This window comes from Drosophila erecta, unplaced genomic scaffold (assembly GCF_003286155.1).
Source record: "Drosophila erecta strain 14021-0224.00,06,07 unplaced genomic scaffold, DereRS2 tig00000000-arrow-pilon, whole genome shotgun sequence".
In the NCBI taxonomy this organism is placed as follows: domain Eukaryota; kingdom Metazoa; phylum Arthropoda; class Insecta; order Diptera; family Drosophilidae; genus Drosophila; species Drosophila erecta.
The window spans coordinates 23,607,665-23,628,006 of NW_020825194.1; the positions used below are offsets into that span (position 1 = coordinate 23,607,665).

At 41.6% G+C, this 20,342-nt stretch overlaps 3 protein-coding genes and 3 non-coding genes across 7 annotated transcripts; 4 read left to right on the forward strand and 2 right to left on the reverse strand.

Annotated features, from left to right (window-relative positions):
• Positions 1-1,426: 1,426 nt before the first annotated feature.
• Trnat-cgu lies at positions 1,427-1,498 on the forward strand. The gene has a single exon. It is a non-coding gene; the product is annotated as a tRNA-Thr (tRNA).
• A 376-nt stretch (positions 1,499-1,874) lies between these two features.
• On the forward strand, positions 1,875-1,946 carry Trnat-cgu. Its single transcript has one exon. It is a non-coding gene; the product is annotated as a tRNA-Thr (tRNA).
• Positions 1,947-2,384: 438 nt separating this feature from the next.
• On the forward strand, positions 2,385-2,456 carry Trnat-cgu. Its single transcript has one exon. It is a non-coding gene; the product is annotated as a tRNA-Thr (tRNA).
• Positions 2,457-5,808: 3,352 nt separating this feature from the next.
• Positions 5,809-8,660, reverse strand: LOC6553463 (BTB/POZ domain-containing protein KCTD12). Its single transcript, XM_026983777.1, has one exon. It carries the CDS (start codon positions 8,469-8,471, stop codon positions 7,785-7,787), a length of 687 nt encoding a protein of 228 aa, XP_026839578.1. The 5' UTR covers positions 8,472-8,660; the 3' UTR covers positions 5,809-7,784.
• Positions 8,661-13,241: 4,581 nt separating this feature from the next.
• Positions 13,242-19,993, forward strand: LOC6553487 (glutamate receptor ionotropic, kainate 3). 2 transcript variants are annotated; one of them, XM_015154880.2, is made up of 13 exons: positions 13,242-13,508; positions 13,713-13,876; positions 13,946-14,552; positions 14,733-14,890; positions 15,322-15,543; positions 15,623-15,829; positions 17,258-17,342; positions 17,582-17,858; positions 17,923-18,124; positions 18,191-18,413; positions 18,475-18,590; positions 18,649-18,798; positions 19,385-19,993. In XM_015154880.2, exons 1-13 carry the CDS (start codon positions 13,400-13,402, stop codon positions 19,586-19,588), a joined length of 2,724 nt encoding a protein of 907 aa, XP_015010366.1. In that variant the 5' UTR covers positions 13,242-13,399; the 3' UTR covers positions 19,589-19,993. The 2 variants fall into 2 exon arrangements, with proteins under 2 accessions (XP_015010366.1, XP_001979364.2); XM_001979328.3 differs by lacking the exon at positions 18,649-18,798 and adding an exon at positions 18,923-19,069.
• LOC6553488 (protein Turandot X) lies at positions 16,249-16,875 on the reverse strand. The gene has a single exon (XM_001979329.3). The coding sequence runs from the start codon at positions 16,853-16,855 to the stop codon at positions 16,397-16,399; it is 459 nt and encodes a 152-aa protein (XP_001979365.1). The 5' UTR covers positions 16,856-16,875; the 3' UTR covers positions 16,249-16,396.
• Positions 19,994-20,342: the final 349 nt, after the last annotated feature.

A 20,342-nucleotide genomic window follows, 5' to 3' on the forward strand; every position in this document is an offset into this window, starting at 1 on the left:
AATACGGGAACCCCTTTTACGAGGAGCGTGCATGAAAAATTCAAATCACTTGATTAGTAGCAATTAATTTGTCCAACGCCGTTGTGTAAATCACTTAGCCAGCGAGAGCATTGCTCCAGGGGAGATTATGCGGGTTAAAGACCGTGACTCTAAGGTAGTCGAAAATAAATGAATAGTTTTATCAAGCAACGCTTATCGGCACTCTGATGTATTGCTCCCCGAACGAGAATTACCTGTACCATATTCCGATTTTATCATTGTATACGCCCAGGACTGTCATGCCCCGACATGGTGTTTCAGGACCCCTTCTTTATGGCCTCTAGTTAGGTCGGGTGTTTATGGCTCGCTTGCGTGCTCCACCGCTACTTATATTGACCTTGCCCAAGTTCTGACTTTACACCACAAAAAAACTTTTTATACATTTATTACTGTTAAATATTATGAATAATAATATTTAATAATATTTATTAGAATAATATTTATAGTCAGATAAATAAATATCTTTTCATCTATATAGTAATATTGCAAGTGATAGTAGTTCTTCTCAAGATAATTTTCATAACTGGGTAAGAACAGAATAAAATAATAATTTCTTATATGAATCTTATATGAATCTTCCGTCTTATTTCTGGCTGTGGCTTGGGATGTTCAATTTGTTACTAATAGACTTCGCATATAGCAGACATCTGTGTGCGTTCTTCACTGCTATCTGGGTAAAGGCGCCATCACTCACCGCAATTGTGTTGTGTGACAAGTGAATTTGTCATTGGTTGCTCAAGTTGAAACAAAGCCAAGGCCGGACGACAGAAAATGGCTTGTATTTTGTCCACTGAGGTCGGGAGAAATTTGAATTTATGTTGGGGGCCGCAAAAAGGGAAATACTTTCATTTGGAGCTGCCACAAAGCATTTCCGCTTTGTGGCACACACATAATGCAGAATGTGTGTATCTCCTTCTGACAATGAGTGATGTTTCTGTGAGCCTTGGTCAACAGCAGGAGACACTGCAAACAAAAACAGCATGTGGTCGGGCATCATGATGGATGGTCACATATTAACTGTCTAATGCATATTGCAATTAGAAAATAGGCGACCTATTAGTTAATAGCCTTTATCTGCGTGCTTGCGGAAAACTATAATAGTCAGCTAATTAGAGGCATATCTTATCTTAAACTATCTATCAGATAACATCCACATATTTAGTAATTATTTTCAGAAAATATTCCATGTTACTGGTTACTGTAACTGGTGTATTACTACTTTATATTTATATTAATATTTAGCATAATATTGTTTAATTTAGATTCATAATATTTTACAATTTAGTATGTTCTCATTGCGCGTGCGCATCCTCTCTGTACAACCGCACCTTCTCGCTCTTTGTCAGCTTCGGTTTCGAGTATACCCTTTGGCAGCCGCAAGAACATAGCCTCTTTAGCTCAGTGGTAGAGCGTTGGTCTCGTAAACCAAAGGCCGTGAGTTCAACCCTCACAGGAGGCAGCTGGAGATGTTCTTTTTTAATAACGGCCTAAAACGAATGTAAAAAAAAAAATATGCTAGCTTTTAAGTATCAAAAAAGTCTTTCTAGCGTTTTTAAGTCAGACTTATACTGAATAATTACATTTCATACAATTAATTGTATTTAATAATACCTGTATGCTAAAATTATATGTTTTTTCATAATTTTATTCTTACGATCACTATAAATACAGTACAAAGTACATTTTATTAAAAAATATGGAAAACCTCAGGAGAAAGGCAAATTATACTTGATCTTGATCTGCTGCTCATAATTCTAACCGCCATATTCTCACTCTTTGCACTTCTCAGAGTAGTGAGTTATTTGGAAAGCGTTTTTGGCAACGATCACCGCATCGCCTCTTTAGCTCAGTGGTAGAGCGTTGGTCTCGTAAACCAAAGGCCGTGAGTTCAACCCTCACAGGAGGCAGTTTTGACAATGAGAGTTTTTTAGTCCTGTAATTAAAATTTTTTGTAACACTAATTAAATACTATTTAAACAATGTTAAAAACAGAACAATGGTAATGTCCTTAACAAACTTGTTTCTTGAAGTACTAAGTTGCAAGCATAATAAGTAAGGTAATGTTTCCATGTCTAGGTCAACATACCCTACAAAGTGTGAAAACTGATATAAAACTTTAGTCTAAAATGAATTAATCGTGTAAATAATAAAACTATTTGTTGTTATTTACATCACCATTACAAACACCACTTAAACACAAAATAATGAAAAGGTCTCGATCTGTTTGCTTTTAGATCTAACAACCCTCATGCCTTCTCTTTTTCTCGTGTTTCCGTTATCAAATTGTGCGCCACTCTCAGCACAGCGTTAGCTTGTATTGGTCATTTGGCAGCGCTCTGCGCATCGCCTCTTTAGCTCAGTGGTAGAGCGTTGGTCTCGTAAACCAAAGGCCGTGAGTTCAACCCTCACAGGAGGCAACTTCCGTAATTTCGTCTTTTAGTTCTTATTTTTTTTATGCCAAATTCATTATTATACACTTTTTCTAATTTTTACATACACTGGGATGTTAACTTATGTTTCCTTCATAGTAGTCAGCCTTTCACTTGGCTCTTACGGGAGAAAATTGCGTCAGAGGCTGCTTTTCTCGGGCCCACGTGTTATTTTATGACTGTCGTACTAACACATTGCGCTGTTCACACGCACGAGTGGGCCTTTAAAACTAACGGCGATACGAGTTGTAAATAGGGTTTCGGGGTCTGTATGGTGAATGATGCGGTCATTATGGCCATGTATGTATATGTATATCTGCGTGGGATGCTTCGTTGGGGAACATGTGTGGGCGTGCAATGATTACTTGCGATTGCACATACCTGGTAAGCTTATGTACTTGTTTGTTTGTGTTTGAGCGATATTCGAGGAAATGTTTGCCAGGACATTGAATGCGGAAATAAACATAAAATTCAGCAAATTGCAAAGTTAGATGCCAATACACACATCTCTTGACCATAAGCATGCTTATCTTACCTCCACTTATCATGATAAGAGTCCCACCCATAGTAGAGTTTATCATTGGGCACTCAATCAATAAAATGATTTAATAATTTCCACTTATTATGAGCTGCATACTTTGAGCCTATGAACTAAGTTTATCTTTACTCATTAATATACCAGATTATTCTCTTAATGAAGCAAACAATGCTTTGCCTAATGAATTTATCTGAAGTGAGCCTGTCGGATTTTATTATTATACGAGTATATTTATCACTTTATGGGTAATATTATAGATATTATATTAGTATAAAATTCGTCCACTTTTACTCATTGACAGGAATGATTCTGTAGTAATCATCTTGGAAACAAAATTTCGCGCCCTCTTAACCTGCTTAAAATTTTATTGAAGGGTATAAAACTCACGTTTCACAACGTGGGCATTGGTAATTAATGTGTAAATTTGGCACCAAAGTACGCCGCACTTTCCATTTGGCTTGGCAATAAAAGCAGCCTAAAAAGGTCCAAACTTTGACACTCCTTGCAGGATTCTGCTTTATTGAGGACAGCTTTAGGTAATCTCTCCGCGACCTATGCTAAATTTATATTTATGAATAAATAAAGCACGCAGATGACACTTTTGTTGTACCGCCTCCAGCTGAGAAAGGATGGTCGAGGGACCGTTTTCCTTCTTCGTTTCGGGGCTAATTGAAGATGACAGGGTGCCCGCCTTTGTTGCTGCCATCAGCTGAGAACAGCGAAAATGTTAATCAACGACACAACTTGGCTACGGCCAAATCAAATCAAGGTAATTTACCGTAAGAGACAAAAAGGCATCATTTCATTTCCCAGGCTCAGAAATAGACAACACATCCGCCGCCTTTTCCACTCTGTTTCTGTGGCAGTGCTGTCATTCTGTTCTTTTTCCGGATAGGTAACCGCCGTAGTCGGATAAAATTTCAAACGCCCCTTTTATATTTTGATAACTAACTAATTTCTTTAATAACAACAGTGAATAAAACCTGCTAAAGTAATCGTATATTTGTATAGGTATATATATATATAGTTGTTTTCCGCGAATACTGCAAATGTAGTTCGAATGTTCTGAAATCGATCAAATCCGTGCACAAAAAAACCAGAGCACAAGGCTTTACTTATTTAAGAAAAAATAAAATGTGTTTTTTTACATAGACCAAGAAGTGAAGATAATGCCGAATATGTTATTATAATTTTTTAGTTTAGCAATAATAAAGAAAAAAGCAAGATAAAATTTTTGTAATTTTTTATTTTCAATTTTGACTGATAGGTCCTTTTTTTTATTACCGACTGTTCTCAGCACTGTTCTGTGGTATTTGTATGTATTTAGATAAGAAAGTGACTAACATAACTGAGATATATATACCCTTGCAGAAGGTATTATGATTTCAATCACAAGCTTAAAACGCAGTAAAGGAGACTTACGCGACCATATAAGTTATATATATCGACCGAGTAAAGGGTATGCATTCACTAAAAATTATATTGCAGAAAATTGGCACGCCTAAAATCGTCACGCTCACACTTTTGAAAGTGATTTCAATGTCGCGTAATTTTATAATTTCTATAGATAATCTAAAAACGTTATGGCCACTTCCACTTTAACGGTTTGTATTATTACTTGGCAAGGGTCCATACAATCAGTGTTACGAGCACTTCGTGTTAAAAAAATATATGAGTGACAGTGAAGGGTATTAAATAATGTTCACAAGCAAGCTTACTTAATTTTTCATAGAGGTTTCTCATAGTGTATTTAGGAGCAAGCGAAGTCAAGTATTTGCTCTGTAATTTATATGCGCACAGCAGATACCAAAATTCAGCGTGGAGCTGCCTGATATTTTACCTCATTCTGGACCCGCAATTTGCATATTGTGTACATCTTGAGTTCGCACAGTCAATAACAGTCAACCCCATGTCCTTTCCATACACACACACACACATACACACTCTCATAGAGCGGGGGCATAAAGAAGTCCTGGGTAATGCTTAGTATGCAGGTGGCACATCAGCTCATCTTGGATCTTCAGTCCGTATTCTGGGTACGCTTTTATGCAGTGCATTTCCGATTGGCGCCAACTTTCGTGCCGCTTTTATTGGTATACCTTTCTGCTCCCGAAGCACACACTTCAACACACACACACCAAGGGACAAAGAGGAAAATTGCAAAAAGGTGGAAAGCATTTTCCCTTCTAATTTCACCGTTTCTCAGAGCCCCCGTTTTGGTTTTTGTTTTTTCTGCGTGGACCCTTCAGCCCAGTAAAATTACTGTTGCCTGCTTTGAATTTAAACAAATGAGGAATTGTTGCTGCCGCTTTAATGGACGCCTTTATTCATCTCCCGACTTTCAGCTATTTATATAGACTTTTGTTTGAGCCCACTTTTTTGAGGCTGATGTTTGCGCCGTTTCTCCCCGCAACATTTTTGTTTGCCATTGTTTGTCGTCTTTTTTTGTTGGCTCGACTGGGTTGTTTATTTTATTTTCAATGTATATTTGATTTCTTTATGATTGTGTTTGCATTTGGTTTTTATTTGTTTAGCTGTCAATTTTAATGAGCTATCGCAAGTTGGAAGCTGGCAGTTCATAAATTTTGTATGTCGCTATCAATGTCAGCGAATTTGGCTGCTTCGTAATTTATTCATTGAATTTAATAATGCAGCACAAATTTTGTACGCCACAGGCAATTAATTAGCTGAGAATACGCAACAAAACGTATTTAAGCCCCGAATATACATACACGTATGTATGTAAATACATAAGCACTAAGAACCACCTGCGCCCCAAAGAAAAGTATCGTTTTAATTATAGTTTCTTTAATTTATTGTTTGCTTTCCGCTTTTCGCAAGTTATACCTCTTTACATACATATGCTTGCTTAGTCGCACATTGATTGGCTATTTTAGCAGTTTTACTTCGCGCTTTTCTAAGTACATTTTACATTTTGTTTTAGTTAATTTGAATTAGTTTCAGTTTAATTTTATTAATGATACAATACATATCCGGCGCCCTGCCCGTTCAATCTGGATTCAATTACATATAATACTAAACATTTATAAGATACTTTCAATATCGACAATTTTTTTAATATATAATTAGGTATATATAGATATTTGTATATATCGATTCATATTATCTGTGTAAGAGCCGTCAACTCACATGGAGTCAGGGTCAGTATATAAAGGGCTTAATAGTTCTCCATGCACACTATTGCTGATGATTACATATGCTGCTTGCCTCTTTACACACGATTTATAGAAATTATTGTTTTTTACAAATTGTTCGTAAATTTCATGAGTGTTTTGTTTCAATGTTGCGCATCGGCATTTCCATTTCAGATTTCCGCCCAAGCGCTTCAATCCATAAATTTCAAGTAAATTTCATGACGCGATTTCAACAATAAACCTGCGGAAATGTCGAAACTGCAATGCGAGATATGTCAGCGAGAAAACATTTTCATGGATTCGCTCCCAATGTTGATAAAATCAATAATAACAGAGCCTTTCTAAAGTTCAGCAAATTTAGTTTCGTATGTGTCGTATTCCCATCGTAATTCTGGAAGTCCTTGTGACCATTTGGCATTTATCATTGCAGCTCACTAATAATTCATAATCGAATAACTATTCTCATTTGGCTTTGACAAATGAGGGGTGGTAGTAGATGATCGCTCTTCTGGATTGGCCATGAAATCCGGTGTATGAAAGTGCTATTGTACTGGGGCTCAGCTGTTTTCTAAAACGCACTATTAAATCGTTTCCAATTATTGCTGCAGGACCCAAAGTTTCCAGGCCAAATTTTGCCCGCAAATCCGGTGACATTTCTTAGAATCGGAAACGATTTAAGAGTTAGGCAAAAAGGGCGTATCTTATGACAGCCGTTGTTTGGTTTGTATAGTAAATGTACTTCAAATATCGATTCGTATTTGAGTTTTATGGATTGCAGGCTGCTTTAGGGCATGGATCAACGTTGTTTTGGGGCCACATGTTGTTCGCCGTTGCCCTATTTCGCTATTTGTATATTCTTTAGTTCAAGATTCGACTTTTATTAGACTAATAAAACTTTATATTTACCATTTGCTTGGGTTAGAGTTTGGTTGCTTGTGGTATCTGTTGCTACAATATTTCGTTAGTTTGTTTCAAAAAGTAACCCGTATTTCAAATTGTTCAGTGTGATTGGATTGATTTACCACAAATACGTTATCCATGTGGCGAGTTCCTCCCCCGCTTGAGTTTGTTTCATTGATGCTAATCTGCTTAATGTTTCCTTCTCATCTTGTTTATACTGCACTGGATCAACAAAAGTTGGGGCTAATAAAACGTTCGCTTTGCTTTGTTATCTGCACTTGCCGAATTGTTTGCACTTGTTGTCAGCCAGTAAATCCGAATCGCTTTTCATTCATCAAAGAGTCTGGAGCAGACCAGCTCGTTTATCGAACTTAATAGGGCCCCAGCGTGATTTAAGATGAACGCGTAAGCAAAGTTGTAAATAATCAAGGCAATACAAGGAAACACGTTTAGTATTAGGTTATCTATGTGTGTCAATAATTTTCTAGACTTAAGTGTGGATTGTTAGTTCAATTGTACATTCGAAATGTTCCCATTTGTATATCAAGAGGTGGGTTGAAACTAAAGTCATTGTGCGTCAATATGTGCGTCCTCCTCCTGATGCTTTCCAATATGTTGGGTCGGGCTATCGGAAGGCTATTCCAAAACAAATCGCGCACAAAGAAAAAATAACGATACAGAGCTGGATTGGGTGGGGTGTTCTGAAGTGCCTCCATTAGCTTCCTAGTCCCGGATGAAGACGAACTCATTGTAGTGATTCCATCGATTTTCCTCAGTGTCCACGCCAGGCTTGGGATCCGCTGCCGAGCCGGCGGTTCCGGATCCGCAGCTTCCGGCCATACGGTATCCGTGGTCGTGCAGATTGTCGAAGGCCTGCTCGATGTAGCAGTGCTTCAGGAAGAACCGCGAGGTGTACCGATCCGTGCCACCGTGATCCGGATCCCGCGACTCGTTCAGCGTATCGCCGAACACCTCGCGGCACTGGGCCACTCGGCCGCAGACCAGGATGCGCGACAGCTTCCGGAACTTGACGTCGGCCAGGCCGTCCTTGCCGAACTGGAAGCTTCCGCGGTAGCCGATGGTGATGCATCCGGGCGGTCGGGCGTCCCGCTCGCTGCGAATGCAATCGAGCATGGCGGTCAGCTTGAAGTGCTCCGCCTCGCGGAGCAGCCGCTGACGCTCGCGGAATCCCTCGGGAAGGTGCAGCGCCTTGTCGCGCAGGAAGTCCAGGATGTAGCGGAAGAGGACGCCGTCGCGGTCCAGAAAGTAGCGACCCTTGCTGTCCTTGGCCAGCGAATCGCGACCCTCGCCGAAGAGCTCCGCCAGCAGCGTGCTTTTATCCTGCTGCAGTGTGGCCAATGAGGTCGTGTAGCTCACGCCGCCGACGTTCAGCTCGATGATTTCGGGCATGATGCCGTTTAGGATGCCGTTTAAGGATCGGATTGGTTATATCCAACAAATCTAATCACACATATGGACACTCGCGAACGTGGGCCACTATATGGGTTTGTTTACAGCTTCTGTGGGACTGGCTGCTGTTGCTTTCCTTTCGATTTCTGTCCGCTAAACGCGTCCGCACTCGTTCAGGTCTCGTGTCGAACTGACGGGGCTTCTGGCCTGGCTAAATCCAGAACGCTTTTCACTCGCTCGTTGGTGTACATTTGTGTGTATGCATTGGGGAAGAGGAGGTATTTCTCTCTGGATTTCTCTGGGAAGTGTGCCACTCTCAGATTCTCTGGCCTGCGCACTCGCTGGCCGTGTTTTGATATTGGATATTATTGTTTAACAAGTGGTTAAATTTCTAAAATGTGCACGGATACTTCTGGCATATGTATATAGCCGCTCGAAGGGTTGCCCGCCGACTTTTGCCGCCCGCATGTTATTAATTTGACGAGGGTCCGCAGTGCGTATGCTTAATGGCCAATATGCTGGATTACTCTGTTGTTTAATGCCAGAGATGCTGTTGCCTAAATTGTGCGTTTGAAAAGACGATTTAGCTTTAGCATTCTGCTGGCGTAAGGTGGGTTCCCCTTTTCGGGGCAAAGTTCACCGCCATGTCATCGCAAATTATGGCACATGGCATACTTTAAGGCGTCGCACATACTTTGTGCCACGGCATGCCAACTATCCTGGTTGATTTTTTCACATTGTACGTGTGCGTTGGTGGGAGGAAGGGAAGGGAAGGGCTGCCCCGAGTGGCAACAGGACGCTGACAATTTGACACCGTGACACTGACATTAACATGCCACAGCGGGCCATGCAACTGGTTGGGCTGCCTTGGCCAGCCAGCCCGTTCTGGCCTCGTGCCAAATGGGCCACTCTGCCCTCGGCTTGGGCCACATCAGCGGCAGACAGCTTGGTGGCCTGTTAGCAGCTCACCTGTTTGCTGTTAACATTCCACGAAATGTCCTTTGTTTGCCAGGACATGCGTGCCACTCGCTGCAATTGAATCAACAACAGCGAGCCGTAACGAATACGCAGTCTCTGGCCTACTCCCCCTATAAGAGAATATGTGCACCCCCTACTGCACCCCCACAGTCCTTTGATTCGGCCGAGAGGAGCTGGAGATACACACAGACATGGGTTATGAAAAACTAGCTCAAACTTATTTGTGCATGCTGGCACTATTTATTTTTAAAACTGTGTGTAAACACATAGTAACACATTTAGTAAACACTTTACTAGTATATTGACTCTTTCGTTAAATATCGTTACAGTTTTAGGTGTAAATTTTAAGAATTCGCTTAATTTCTCGCTCACTGAGAGCCTGCAGCAAAAACATATATGTTTGTATAGTATCATATCTGAAACCGTGAGAATCCGCGGTAAGAACAAAAAGATTTTATAAGTTTTCAAGGAAAATAATGTAAGACCTTATAAAAATAAGAATTCTATTAATATATAAGATGCAATCAATTAGGAGCATAGTAAGACTTTAAGTAAGGGGGTAGCTTATAATATTTGTTAAGTAAAATAAAAAATATGTATAAAAATTAAAGTTTTTCCCGGTGCTCTCGCAAAGCCTGCTGCTAATTGCAATGAAAACACTGGAGTCGTGAGTTTGGGGATGGCTTTTATAGCGTTCAACCCGTCGTGAACCCCTTCAGTTTGCCGCCGTTCGCTTGCTTACTCCGCTCATTTCCGCTTCCGGTTGCGGCTGACGTTGTTTCTCTCTCACTCCCTCCACCGTCCCCCTCACTATCCGGCTAATGCTGCTGCTCCTTATCAGCCGTCCGCCTTTTTCTCCTCCCCTTCAATGAATCTGCGGCCATGAATTGCGGTTTTGGGCACGCATTAAGATGGCGCAACATTTTGCGCGCCATTAGGCACTGCCTGCATTTGTGTGTGTGTGTGTGCTTGTGCCACTTTGAACGTGAGTGTGTGAGTGTGAGTGGGCGATGGCTTTACTCTCTTGAGGATTGCGCGCTTCCGTTTCGTTTCTGTCCAAGCCTTGAATCCTGCTTGTTTGTCTGGCTGACTGTCGCGATTCAAATTGATTTTGTCTGGCTGCCTTCGCTCGCTCATACATACTCACAACCGTTTGCCGTTTCGTATCTGTGTGCGAATAAGTGTATCTATGTGTGTGTGCTGGAGCACTTTGTTTTGACAACGCGCCAAATTGTCTTCCCTCACTTAGTCGAAGCAGTTTGCATGCTATTTCTGGTTTGTTTGCCTGTTTACCTTTCGGGCTGTCAGTTCTGCAGGGCGACAAAATGGGTTCTAATGGGTTAGGTTAGGTGTTGGGTTAGCCACCTAAGCGATACGGCCAAAAAAGAAGCCCTCAGCCATTGTCCTTTTGAGGTGCACACTCAACGACCTGCTTTTGTAGCCTTGTCGTAACCATTTTAGACTCCAAAAATAAACTCTGGCAGTCCAAGGCTGCCTTGTGTCAATCAAGATTCCAGTGCAATTGTGCATTTGATTTCCCTGGATGTATTTGCCACTTTGGCATTGACAGACCAAATAATATTGGCGTGCCCCAGAATGCAAAACCAATGATTTGGAATCAACAATAAGCTCCAATCAACAGCAGTCAAAATATTTCACAACCCAATCCATTCGAAAATGATGAGTTAGAGCCAATAATCGTATTGGGAAAAAGGCCATATTCTGATTTATCAAAGAGATCTATATCAATTGCTATTATCAGCTAATGTGGATGGAAAATAAAGTACTTTCACCAAAATCAGGTAATGAACAGAATTAAACAGATTCTAATACAATTAATAAATGGAAATTTTAGCCAAGAAGTAAAAACTAAAATGAAGTATGTATGAAGTACGCAGACGTAGCGCATAAAATTTCGTGACATTCAAGACGTTCTTAATTCTTTAAAATATGATCGATCCACTTTCGTCCACAGATTGAAAACTAGAGACTCTCACTAATTGCCACTAGAGAACTCATCGCGGACACTTATGCAAATGCAACCAGTGCCCGTGTGGTTAAGTAAGCCCGTGGATATGCGTCCTCTTGCTCGTGTGCATAATGCCAGCAGTTCTCCATTCCTAGCTTAAAATGCACGCCCAGGCACGCAGTGAGTGCCAGAATGCGTATCCTTAAGATACATTGACGCCGGCACACTGTTATGTAAATGCAAATGCACGCGCTTCGCTGCTGGGCAATTTAACACCATGCCAGTGGCAAAATACAAGCAGCAGAGAAATGTAGGAGAAAAGCGTGGTCTTGGAGATACCCTCATACAGATACCACAGATTGATTATCGATTATTAGATTCAAAACTCAGATGATATTTAGGAATCCCTCTAACATCAAATGGTATTTATTTCACTTAATTTTTCTATATTTCATTATTTCATTATTGTATTTTTGTTTTTTTTATTGTTGATATCACAAATGTTCTCAAAAAGTTTCTTTTTAAAATAAAATATAATGACTTTGTTTCCATCTAAATTTAAATACCTCAAACAAACATTTTTTAACCATCGATGCAATATTCCATCTTTATTTAAGGGCTTTTAAATAAAAAAATAAAGTTTAATGCTTAGCAGTTTTAATTTCATAGATAACGCAAACTTCAGAAAAATAAATTCAAGTGCTTCTTAAAGTTTGAGTTGTCACGCGATCGGGGATTTCTAGCAACTTCCAGACAGGACTAGAGGTTGTTAATTTTAAATGTGCAGCTCGGGGATAAGTGCATCCTGGCGGCAGTCACGGCAGGTGCCTGCTGTTGACGGAGACGTTGATTTTATTCATTGCTGACAGCAACAGTTTGCTGCTGGCGAACATGCTCGTCCACGCCCCTTTAACGGCGCCCGGCCTTCGTCCTTTTGACGGCATTGTGTGTGTGAAGGACATGCCCGAAAGTGGGGAACACAAAAACCTTCCGGCATGGATGCCAGTATATGCAAGAGCAGCTTTTTGTAGTAATTTTTTATATTTCAGCCCCATCATTATTAAAAATATGAGATGCTTGGGACCAGCCCAGTTACCCTGCTTTGCATGCTCTAAATGGATTATTCAAAGCCTGGTCCATAAATCGTGCTGGGCCTTCAAAAATCCACAAGTGGGTCGCACGTCCCTGGCCAGATGTAATGGCTTGGCACCCTAGTACCACCCAACTACCAACCAATCCAAGTGAAATGCAATGAATTTGTTTACAGCCATTGGGACAGACCCTTCTTTTTCATTTATTTCTGTTCTGCACTTATCGATGCTTGTTGCACGTCCGTGGATCCACAACAATTTCGGTTGAAAGCTGTTTTCAATCTCTTGGCCCCTTTGGGCAACCCCTGCACTTGGCTATTTTCGTTTTCGCCTTGTTTATTTCTGTTTTTTCCTAATTCAGTTAGATATATGTATGTATCTGGCATTCAGGGTCTCGTTGCTCGGTTCCATTAGCCGTGGAATCGTATGCTGTGCACGTTTTGATACTGCGGCGGATTTATTTTCAACTTTCAGCACAGTCCGGCACTTTGTACGGATCCTTTTCAGGGTTGAATTGGCCCCAAAAAGGTAAAGTTTATCTAATTAATCCATCACCCAAGTGTGATTTAATTAGAGAAAGTTTGGGAAAAACATTTTCGGGCAGCCAAGCACTTTCATTCACAAAAACCTAAGAGTGGTTAAAAATACTCGAGGCGAATTTATCAGCTGCTGCAGCACCAACAGCAAATTGCTGTTGGCCGTATTTTTGTGCTCTTAGCCATTTTTATTTGCATTCCCGGTGGCGGCGGACAGCCTGCAGAAATGTGCAAATTTAGTTCGACGAACAATCGCGCAATTAATTGGAAATAATTGCGGAATTCATTGCGCGTCAACCGCAGAAAATATTTATGAATTTTTGATTACGATTCGCGGTAAAAGCCCTTTGAGAGATGCGGTTCGGGAAAACGATTTCAGCAGATGCGAGTTTTCCGCTTGGATTCATCCTAACGAGCTTGCTATTGGGTTTTCTCGGATGCCAAGGAGAGAGGACGAATGTGGGTAAGTAAAGCGCATTTTTCGCTTAACTTACGTAAGCAGGAATTTGCACAGCAGCATGTAAAGGTGTCATGTATTTTTATGCCGCATACGCGCCGTTGGCCGATGGCGGCGGCGAATTCGCGAAATAAAAATATAAACAGAACCCGCTAAGCAAAACAAAGAGCGAAAATGTGTCACTCTCTCTGAAATACTTTTTGATTGCAGGCCTCGTCTACGAGATCACCGAACCGGATCTAGAGAAGATCTTCCATCTGGCCATCAGCAAGGCGAATGAGGAGAACGAGGATCTGCAGCTGCACGGAGTGTCCGTCTCCATTGAGCCAGGAAACTCCTTCGAGACCTCCAAGAAGCTCTGCAAAATGCTAAAGGTATAGTTCAAAGCAAGCGTACCTAGGGATATGCATTTATTAAAATCATTATTATCCACTCACGCACAGCAAAATCTGGTGGCAGTGTTCGGACCCACCTCGAATCTGGCCGCCCGTCACGCGATGAGCATCTGCGACGCCAAGGAGCTGCCCTTTTTAGACACGCGCTGGGACTTTGGGGCCCAGTTGCCGACCATCAATCTGCACCCACATCCAGCAACGCTGGGCGTGGCCTTGCGGGACATGGTGGTGGCCCTGGGGTGGGAAAGCTTCACCATCATCTACGAGTCGGGCGAGTACTTGGCCACCGTGAGGGAACTGCTGCAGATGTACGGCACCGCTGGACCCACGGTCACGGTCCGACGCTACGAGCTTGATCTGAACGGGAACTACCGGAATGTACTGCGGCGTATACGCAATGCGGATGATTTCTCGTTCGTGGTAGTGGGATCCATGGCCACTCTGCCAGAGTTGTTCAAGCAAGCCCAGCAGGTGGGTTTGGTGACCAGCGACTACCGCTATATCATCGGCAACCTGGACTGGCACACCATGGACCTGGAGCCGTACCAACACGCCGGAACCAACATCACGGGTCTGCGCGTCGTGTCGCCGGATAACGAACAGGTGCAGGAGGTGGCAAAGGCACTTTACGAGAGTGAGGAACCCTTCCAAAACGGTAAATCAAATAAGAATGACAGCCCCACCTGAAAGTGTCGTGCCACTGGGATCTAGACAATTTATGCAAATCCAAAATCCATTCGCTTGGCTGAATTTAAATAATTGAATTGCACTTTCATGGCCCCAGCGCTGGTGGAAATGATAAATGACGTTAGTCTTTATAACTCCTCCTCCACAGTGTCCTGCCCCCTGACCAACAGCATGGCCCTGGTCTACGATGGCGTCCAGCTTCTGGCCGAGACCTACAAGCATGTGAACTTCCGGCCCGTGGCCCTCAGTTGTAACGATGACAGTGCCTGGGACAAGGGCTACACTCTCGTCAACTACATGAAGTCGGTGAGTCTGGGGCACAGGGAGGTACTTGAAGTGGCGTGACAATCCAACAAAGCTAATCAAGACATTTTGAATATATAAATTATCACAAAAGAGGCAATGGCTCACTTTATCTGAGTTAGATGTTTGGCATATTTATTATTATCTATACATATATAGATATTTGGCCTGTTCTTTATAACGAAATCTTATAACGATTCGGTTTTCTACTGTAATTCAATACGCGTTAGTTTGTTTATGGGAACTCGTATAATATTCTGTCTAAAAATACGGCATTTAATCTTATAGATCTTCAACTTAACTTTCATACAAATTTAAAGCCCTTATAAAACTTTTGTTTCTAACGTGCATTTCACTGTTTGGGTGAACTTTTTCTCTCTGTACGAAAAACTTTCTGATTCTGAATAACTCATGCAACGAGTCTCGGTCCGCAGCTAACGCTGAATGGCCTCACGGGACCCATTCGGTTTGACTACGAGGGACTCCGCACGGATTTCGAGCTGGAAGTCATCGAGCTGGCCGTTTCGGGGATGCAGAAAATCGGACAATGGAGCGGCGAGGATGGCTTCCAGGAGAATCGCCCTGCCCCGGCGCACTCCTTGGAGCCGGATATGCGTTCGCTGGTGAACAAAAGCTTCGTCGTCATCACGGCCATTGTGAGTAGTGGGCATAAAGGTCTGGGGCCAAGCTGACCTTGACTTTCCTTCTCCTTGTTTGTGAAATGCGAAATCGCAGAGTGAACCCTATGGCATGCTAAAGGAGACCTCCGAGAAGCTGGAGGGCAACGATCAGTTTGAGGGCTTCGGCATCGAGCTAATCGACGAGCTGTCCAAGAAGCTGGGCTTCTCGTACACGTGGCGCCTCCAGGAGGACAACAAGTATGGTGGAATCGATCCCAAAACCGGCGAATGGAATGGCATGTTGCGCGAGATTATTGACAGTGTGAGTTTTGGCGAAGGTCGTGAAGTCCTGGAGGCACATAAATCTAGTCCACATCCGTTGCTCAGCGGCCATTTAAATCAGTTAGCTTATCCCATGTTCGTCCTGCGTGGTTATTGATTTGCATTGAATAGCCATAAATGATGCCATCATTGTTAACGTAAGCGTTATTGCCGTCATAAATGGCTATTTCAGAGTGCCTGTGGCCTTAATTGATTCAAATTAATTGGGTTTATAGTTAAGCGATTAATCAGATATTTCCTCATAGTATTTTTGGCACTTGGACGGCTTGATAAGTTTATTAATTCCACTTATTAGCAAATTTAATTATGTATTTGTATATAATTCAGCAAGATGAATATCTTAAGCATCCAAATATGCTTTCTCCAGTCTAAACGTTTAAAATGCAACTACAATGTGAGTGGTATTAATTAGTTTATTTATAAATCGATTTCAAAAGGTTTGCAAGCAAGAATTAATGTTTACAATTTCAAAATGACCATGTCAACACTTTTAAGATCCAGAAAGTATCAATAGCATGAAAGTACATGAGGCAAGATATGTTATAGATCATGATAATTTAGTTAAGTATTGAATCCTTAAAGGTGGTATTGTGGAATTTGTAGCTTGGTTGGATAGGCCTTCCTCCCTTTGCTTATTAAACAGAGACAAAATATACCGCGTTCCGACTCTGCCTAGGAAATGTCCGAATATATTTCCAAAACTTCCTCCTTGAGGTGGAACACCATCAATCAAAACTCTCCGGTATTCTCTGTAGTCATGAATAAACCTTTCAAATTGCTGCCTGTCTTCGTCGGATAGAGGAACCTCTGTGGGATAGCGATGATAGAAAGCGATTAGCTCCGGAATATTTCTTTCCTTAATGGAGTCATTCACAAATGGATTGTGAAAAATGTTAAGCAAGTAATTTCTATGTGCCTCATAACTTGAACTGTATGTGCCTGCACTTGCGAATCGAACTATGCCTAAGAATACGCATATCAGCAAGCTGCTAATATAAAATCCCATTGCTTGATAGGGTTTTAGAAACTAACAGTTAATTTCACGGCAAGTGTCATTTATAGGTAATCAGTCTAATCACATCTGGAATTACCCTGCACCTATTTGTAAGCGTTATATTATTGGTAAACAATTCCTGATAATTGAAACTCATTTACGTAAATGCTAAATTAGCTAAAATATTGATAATGACGGATGAAAGGCGTGTAATTACATTAAATATTACATAGTTTTTCGACTTCTTCCATAAATTTCCGCGCTTAGCAAAAATGCATATTTTAAACATTGTCCAATTACAATGCTCAATCGGGCGTATGCGCAATATTTACATATGCATATACATTTCTATTAATAAATTCATGAGTTCGTGGATACAGAGAGGCCAAACAATAATCTTTCATATTTAATTAGCGCGCTGACATGGGCATTACGGATCTGACCATGACATCGGAACGAGAGAGTGGCGTGGACTTCACCATACCCTTTATGAGTCTGGGTAAGAGCACTACATTTCATTCTGCAAGTAAATAAGTAGAGTATACCGATCAAAGTGTCTCATGAAATATAATTTGATTCATTTAATAAAATATATCTATATTATTTTTATATTTTATTATTTTCTATGATAAATAAGACTTAAATCTGATACTAGGCCCTTGAAAACGTGCAAACCATTAAAATTTTAAATATTACTGATTTTGTAGCTGATTATTCTAAAGCACGAATCAATTCCAGGAATCGGCATCCTCTTTCGCAAACCGATGAAGGAGCCACCGAAGCTGTTCTCCTTCATGTCTCCGTTTTCAGGGGAGGTCTGGCTCTGGTTGGGTCTGGCCTACATGGGCGTATCCATCAGCATGTTCGTGCTGGGACGACTTTCTCCGGCGGAGTGGGACAATCCGTATCCCTGCATAGAGGAGCCAACGGAGTTGGAGAATCAGTTCAGTTTCGCCAACTGTCTGTGGTTCTCCATAGGTGCTTTACTGCAGCAAGGATCTGAGCTGGCTCCCAAGTAAGCCCTATTTGTATATGGAGTATATTATAGTTTGTGCGTTTTATCTAATATCGTTTTTAAGGGCTTACTCAACTCGGGCCGTGGCCGCTTCCTGGTGGTTCTTCACATTGATTCTGGTCTCCTCTTACACTGCTAATTTGGCGGCTTTTCTCACAGTGGAGTCCTTAGTAACGCCCATTAATGATGCGGATGACTTATCGAAGAACAAGGGCGGTGTAAACTACGGTGCCAAAATTGGGGGAGCTACTTTTAACTTTTTTAAGGTATCTGGTATAAGGTTATCTGTTAAAGTCTTTATACAATATCGTGTATGAATGTTCTTTTTTCAGGAATCAAACTATCCAACCTACCAGCGAATGTACGAGTTCATGAGGGATAATCCGCAGTACATGACCAATACCAACCAGGAGGGAGTTGATCGCGTGGAGAACTCCAACTACGCCTTTCTCATGGAGTCGACCACCATAGAGTATATCACAGAGCGTCGATGCACGCTGACCCAGGTGGGCGCGTTGCTGGACGAGAAGGGATACGGCATAGCCATGCGAAAGAGTAGACAGCTGAGAGTGTAAGTGATATCGGGACACATCCTGACCAAGATCTGTGTTTTCAGACTGGCCGTATAGGGACACGTTGAGCCAGGCTGTTCTGGAGATGCAGGAGCAGGGACTGCTGACCAAGATGAAGACCAAGTGGTGGCAGGAGAAACGCGGCGGGGGAGCATGTTCGGTAAGTGACCAGCCTAATCTCAATCTCTGGCAGCTCGTGCAAGTGTGGGTGTGTGCAGGATTCGGACGAGGACTCTGGCGCCGTGGCCCTAGAGATTAGTAACCTGGGCGGTGTTTTCCTGGTGATGGGAGTGGGCTCCTTCTTTGGCATCTTTGTGTCCCTGCTCGAGATGGTGCTGGGCGTAAAGGAGCGCAGCGATGAGAACCAGGTATCCGCCAGGGTATATTTCAGCTTCGAGAATACCCCGCCTCACGATCCGATTAGCTGCCCGCCTTTATTGCACACACACTTTAAAACATTGACATCTCCGACACCCTCCGAAAAACCCACAGGAAGCCCCCGACTCAGATGCCTCCTCGCTGGGATTTGCTAATTTGGGCGGCGTCTACCTGGTCATGTTTGTGGGCAGCTGTTTTGGCAGTATTTACGGCCTGGTCAACTGCGTGGTGAGCGTCTACTTGAGAGCGCGGGAGAACAAGGTAACGCGGATGGAGACCTATAAATATTTCCATCTGTTTCGTGACTAAAAGTGGCGGAAAAAAGGTCGCCCTAATCTGAATAACGGATTCGATTCATCGGCTTCCCAGAACGACGGCTCGGAGCCAAAAATACATTCACCACCTTTTCATTTGTGTCGTCTTTAATATTTCAATTTTTCTAATATGTCATTTTGTTGTACTTGTATATTACAATGCCTTGTTCATGAATGCTTTATGGTAGATTTCATCTGCATGCTACTTTCGCCCTTCTATCAGTAGAGAGTTTACCTAACAACTACGCTTTCGTATCGGCAGGTGAGCTTCAAGACGGAACTTCTGGACGAGATCCGCTTCATATTACAATGCTCCGGCAATACCAAAGCGGTGAAGTATCCGAAGAACTCTTCGCGATCTAATGCCAGCTCAAAATCAAAAGGTTCTTCCATGTCAGTGGATTCATTGCCCGAGGATCCCTCAGAAGCTGACGCATCTGGCAAGCAGAGCCATGCCAAAAAGTAAATTTACCAGGCGATTATATAGTTTGTATCACACAGCGAAATCGCATGCATATTTATAATAAAATAAAAAAAAATTTTGAAAATAATAAGTTATTTTGGGCTAATAAGATTAATTAATTACGCTGTGTATTGAAAATTTTATAATAGTAGAACAAATTTGTATGGTTTCACTTATAATGAATTTTATACTATTTACATCCACTGAATTTTAAAGTTATGTTAAGTTCAATGCTAAAATACTTAAAAATGTATGCACGTAAAAAAATGTATGAGTAACTTGATTGAGTTCGATGGCAAATCTAAATGTTTGTGAACTAAGAGGGTTTAGGACACTATCGCTAAAACGTGATGATTATATTTGACCGAGAATCTGAATAAAATCTGTCCCATACAAAAGTTCTAGTGACATACAATTTTAAGCCGTCTTTTAATCAAAATTAAATATTGTAAGGCTCTTCTGCCTTAGAAAGTTGGTATGAAGGGCAAACCAAACATGTCGAACATAGTTTTACAGACATGGAATATTGTAAAAAGTTTCCAACTAAGGAAAACGAGTAGTAATAAGTTAAAATGTCAGCCCTGTTTCAGCACAGCTTTGAAGCTCTTACGACTTTGATTTCTAAATGCTTACGCGTAAAATTAGGTCTTGTGCAGGTTCTATAAGTCAGATGTAGAGGTCGCTTTTTAGTATGTAAAATTCGTGTAAAATACCCAACGCTACTCAAACATTTTTGGTCGTACCAAAAACTATTTCA

What these genes read in the sequence shown, in the direction of transcription:
- LOC6553463 (XM_026983777.1), bottom strand. Translation starts at nt 8,471, where the DNA reads ATGCCCGAAATCATCGAGCTGAACGTCGGCGGCGTGAGCTACACGACC.
- LOC6553487 (XM_015154880.2), top strand. Translation starts at nt 13,400, where the DNA reads ATGCGGTTCGGGAAAACGATTTCAGCAGATGCGAGTTTTCCGCTTGGA. An exon ending in GGATCTGAGCTGGCTCCCAA is followed by an intron (nt 17,859 to 17,922) that starts GTAAGCCCTATT and finishes ATCGTTTTTAAG; the next exon opens with GGCTTACTCAACTCGGGCCG. An exon ending in AGCGCAGCGATGAGAACCAG is followed by an intron (nt 18,799 to 19,384) that starts GTATCCGCCAGG and finishes TCGTATCGGCAG; the next exon opens with GTGAGCTTCAAGACGGAACT.
- LOC6553488 (XM_001979329.3), bottom strand. Translation starts at nt 16,855, where the DNA reads ATGGGATTTTATATTAGCAGCTTGCTGATATGCGTATTCTTAGGCATA.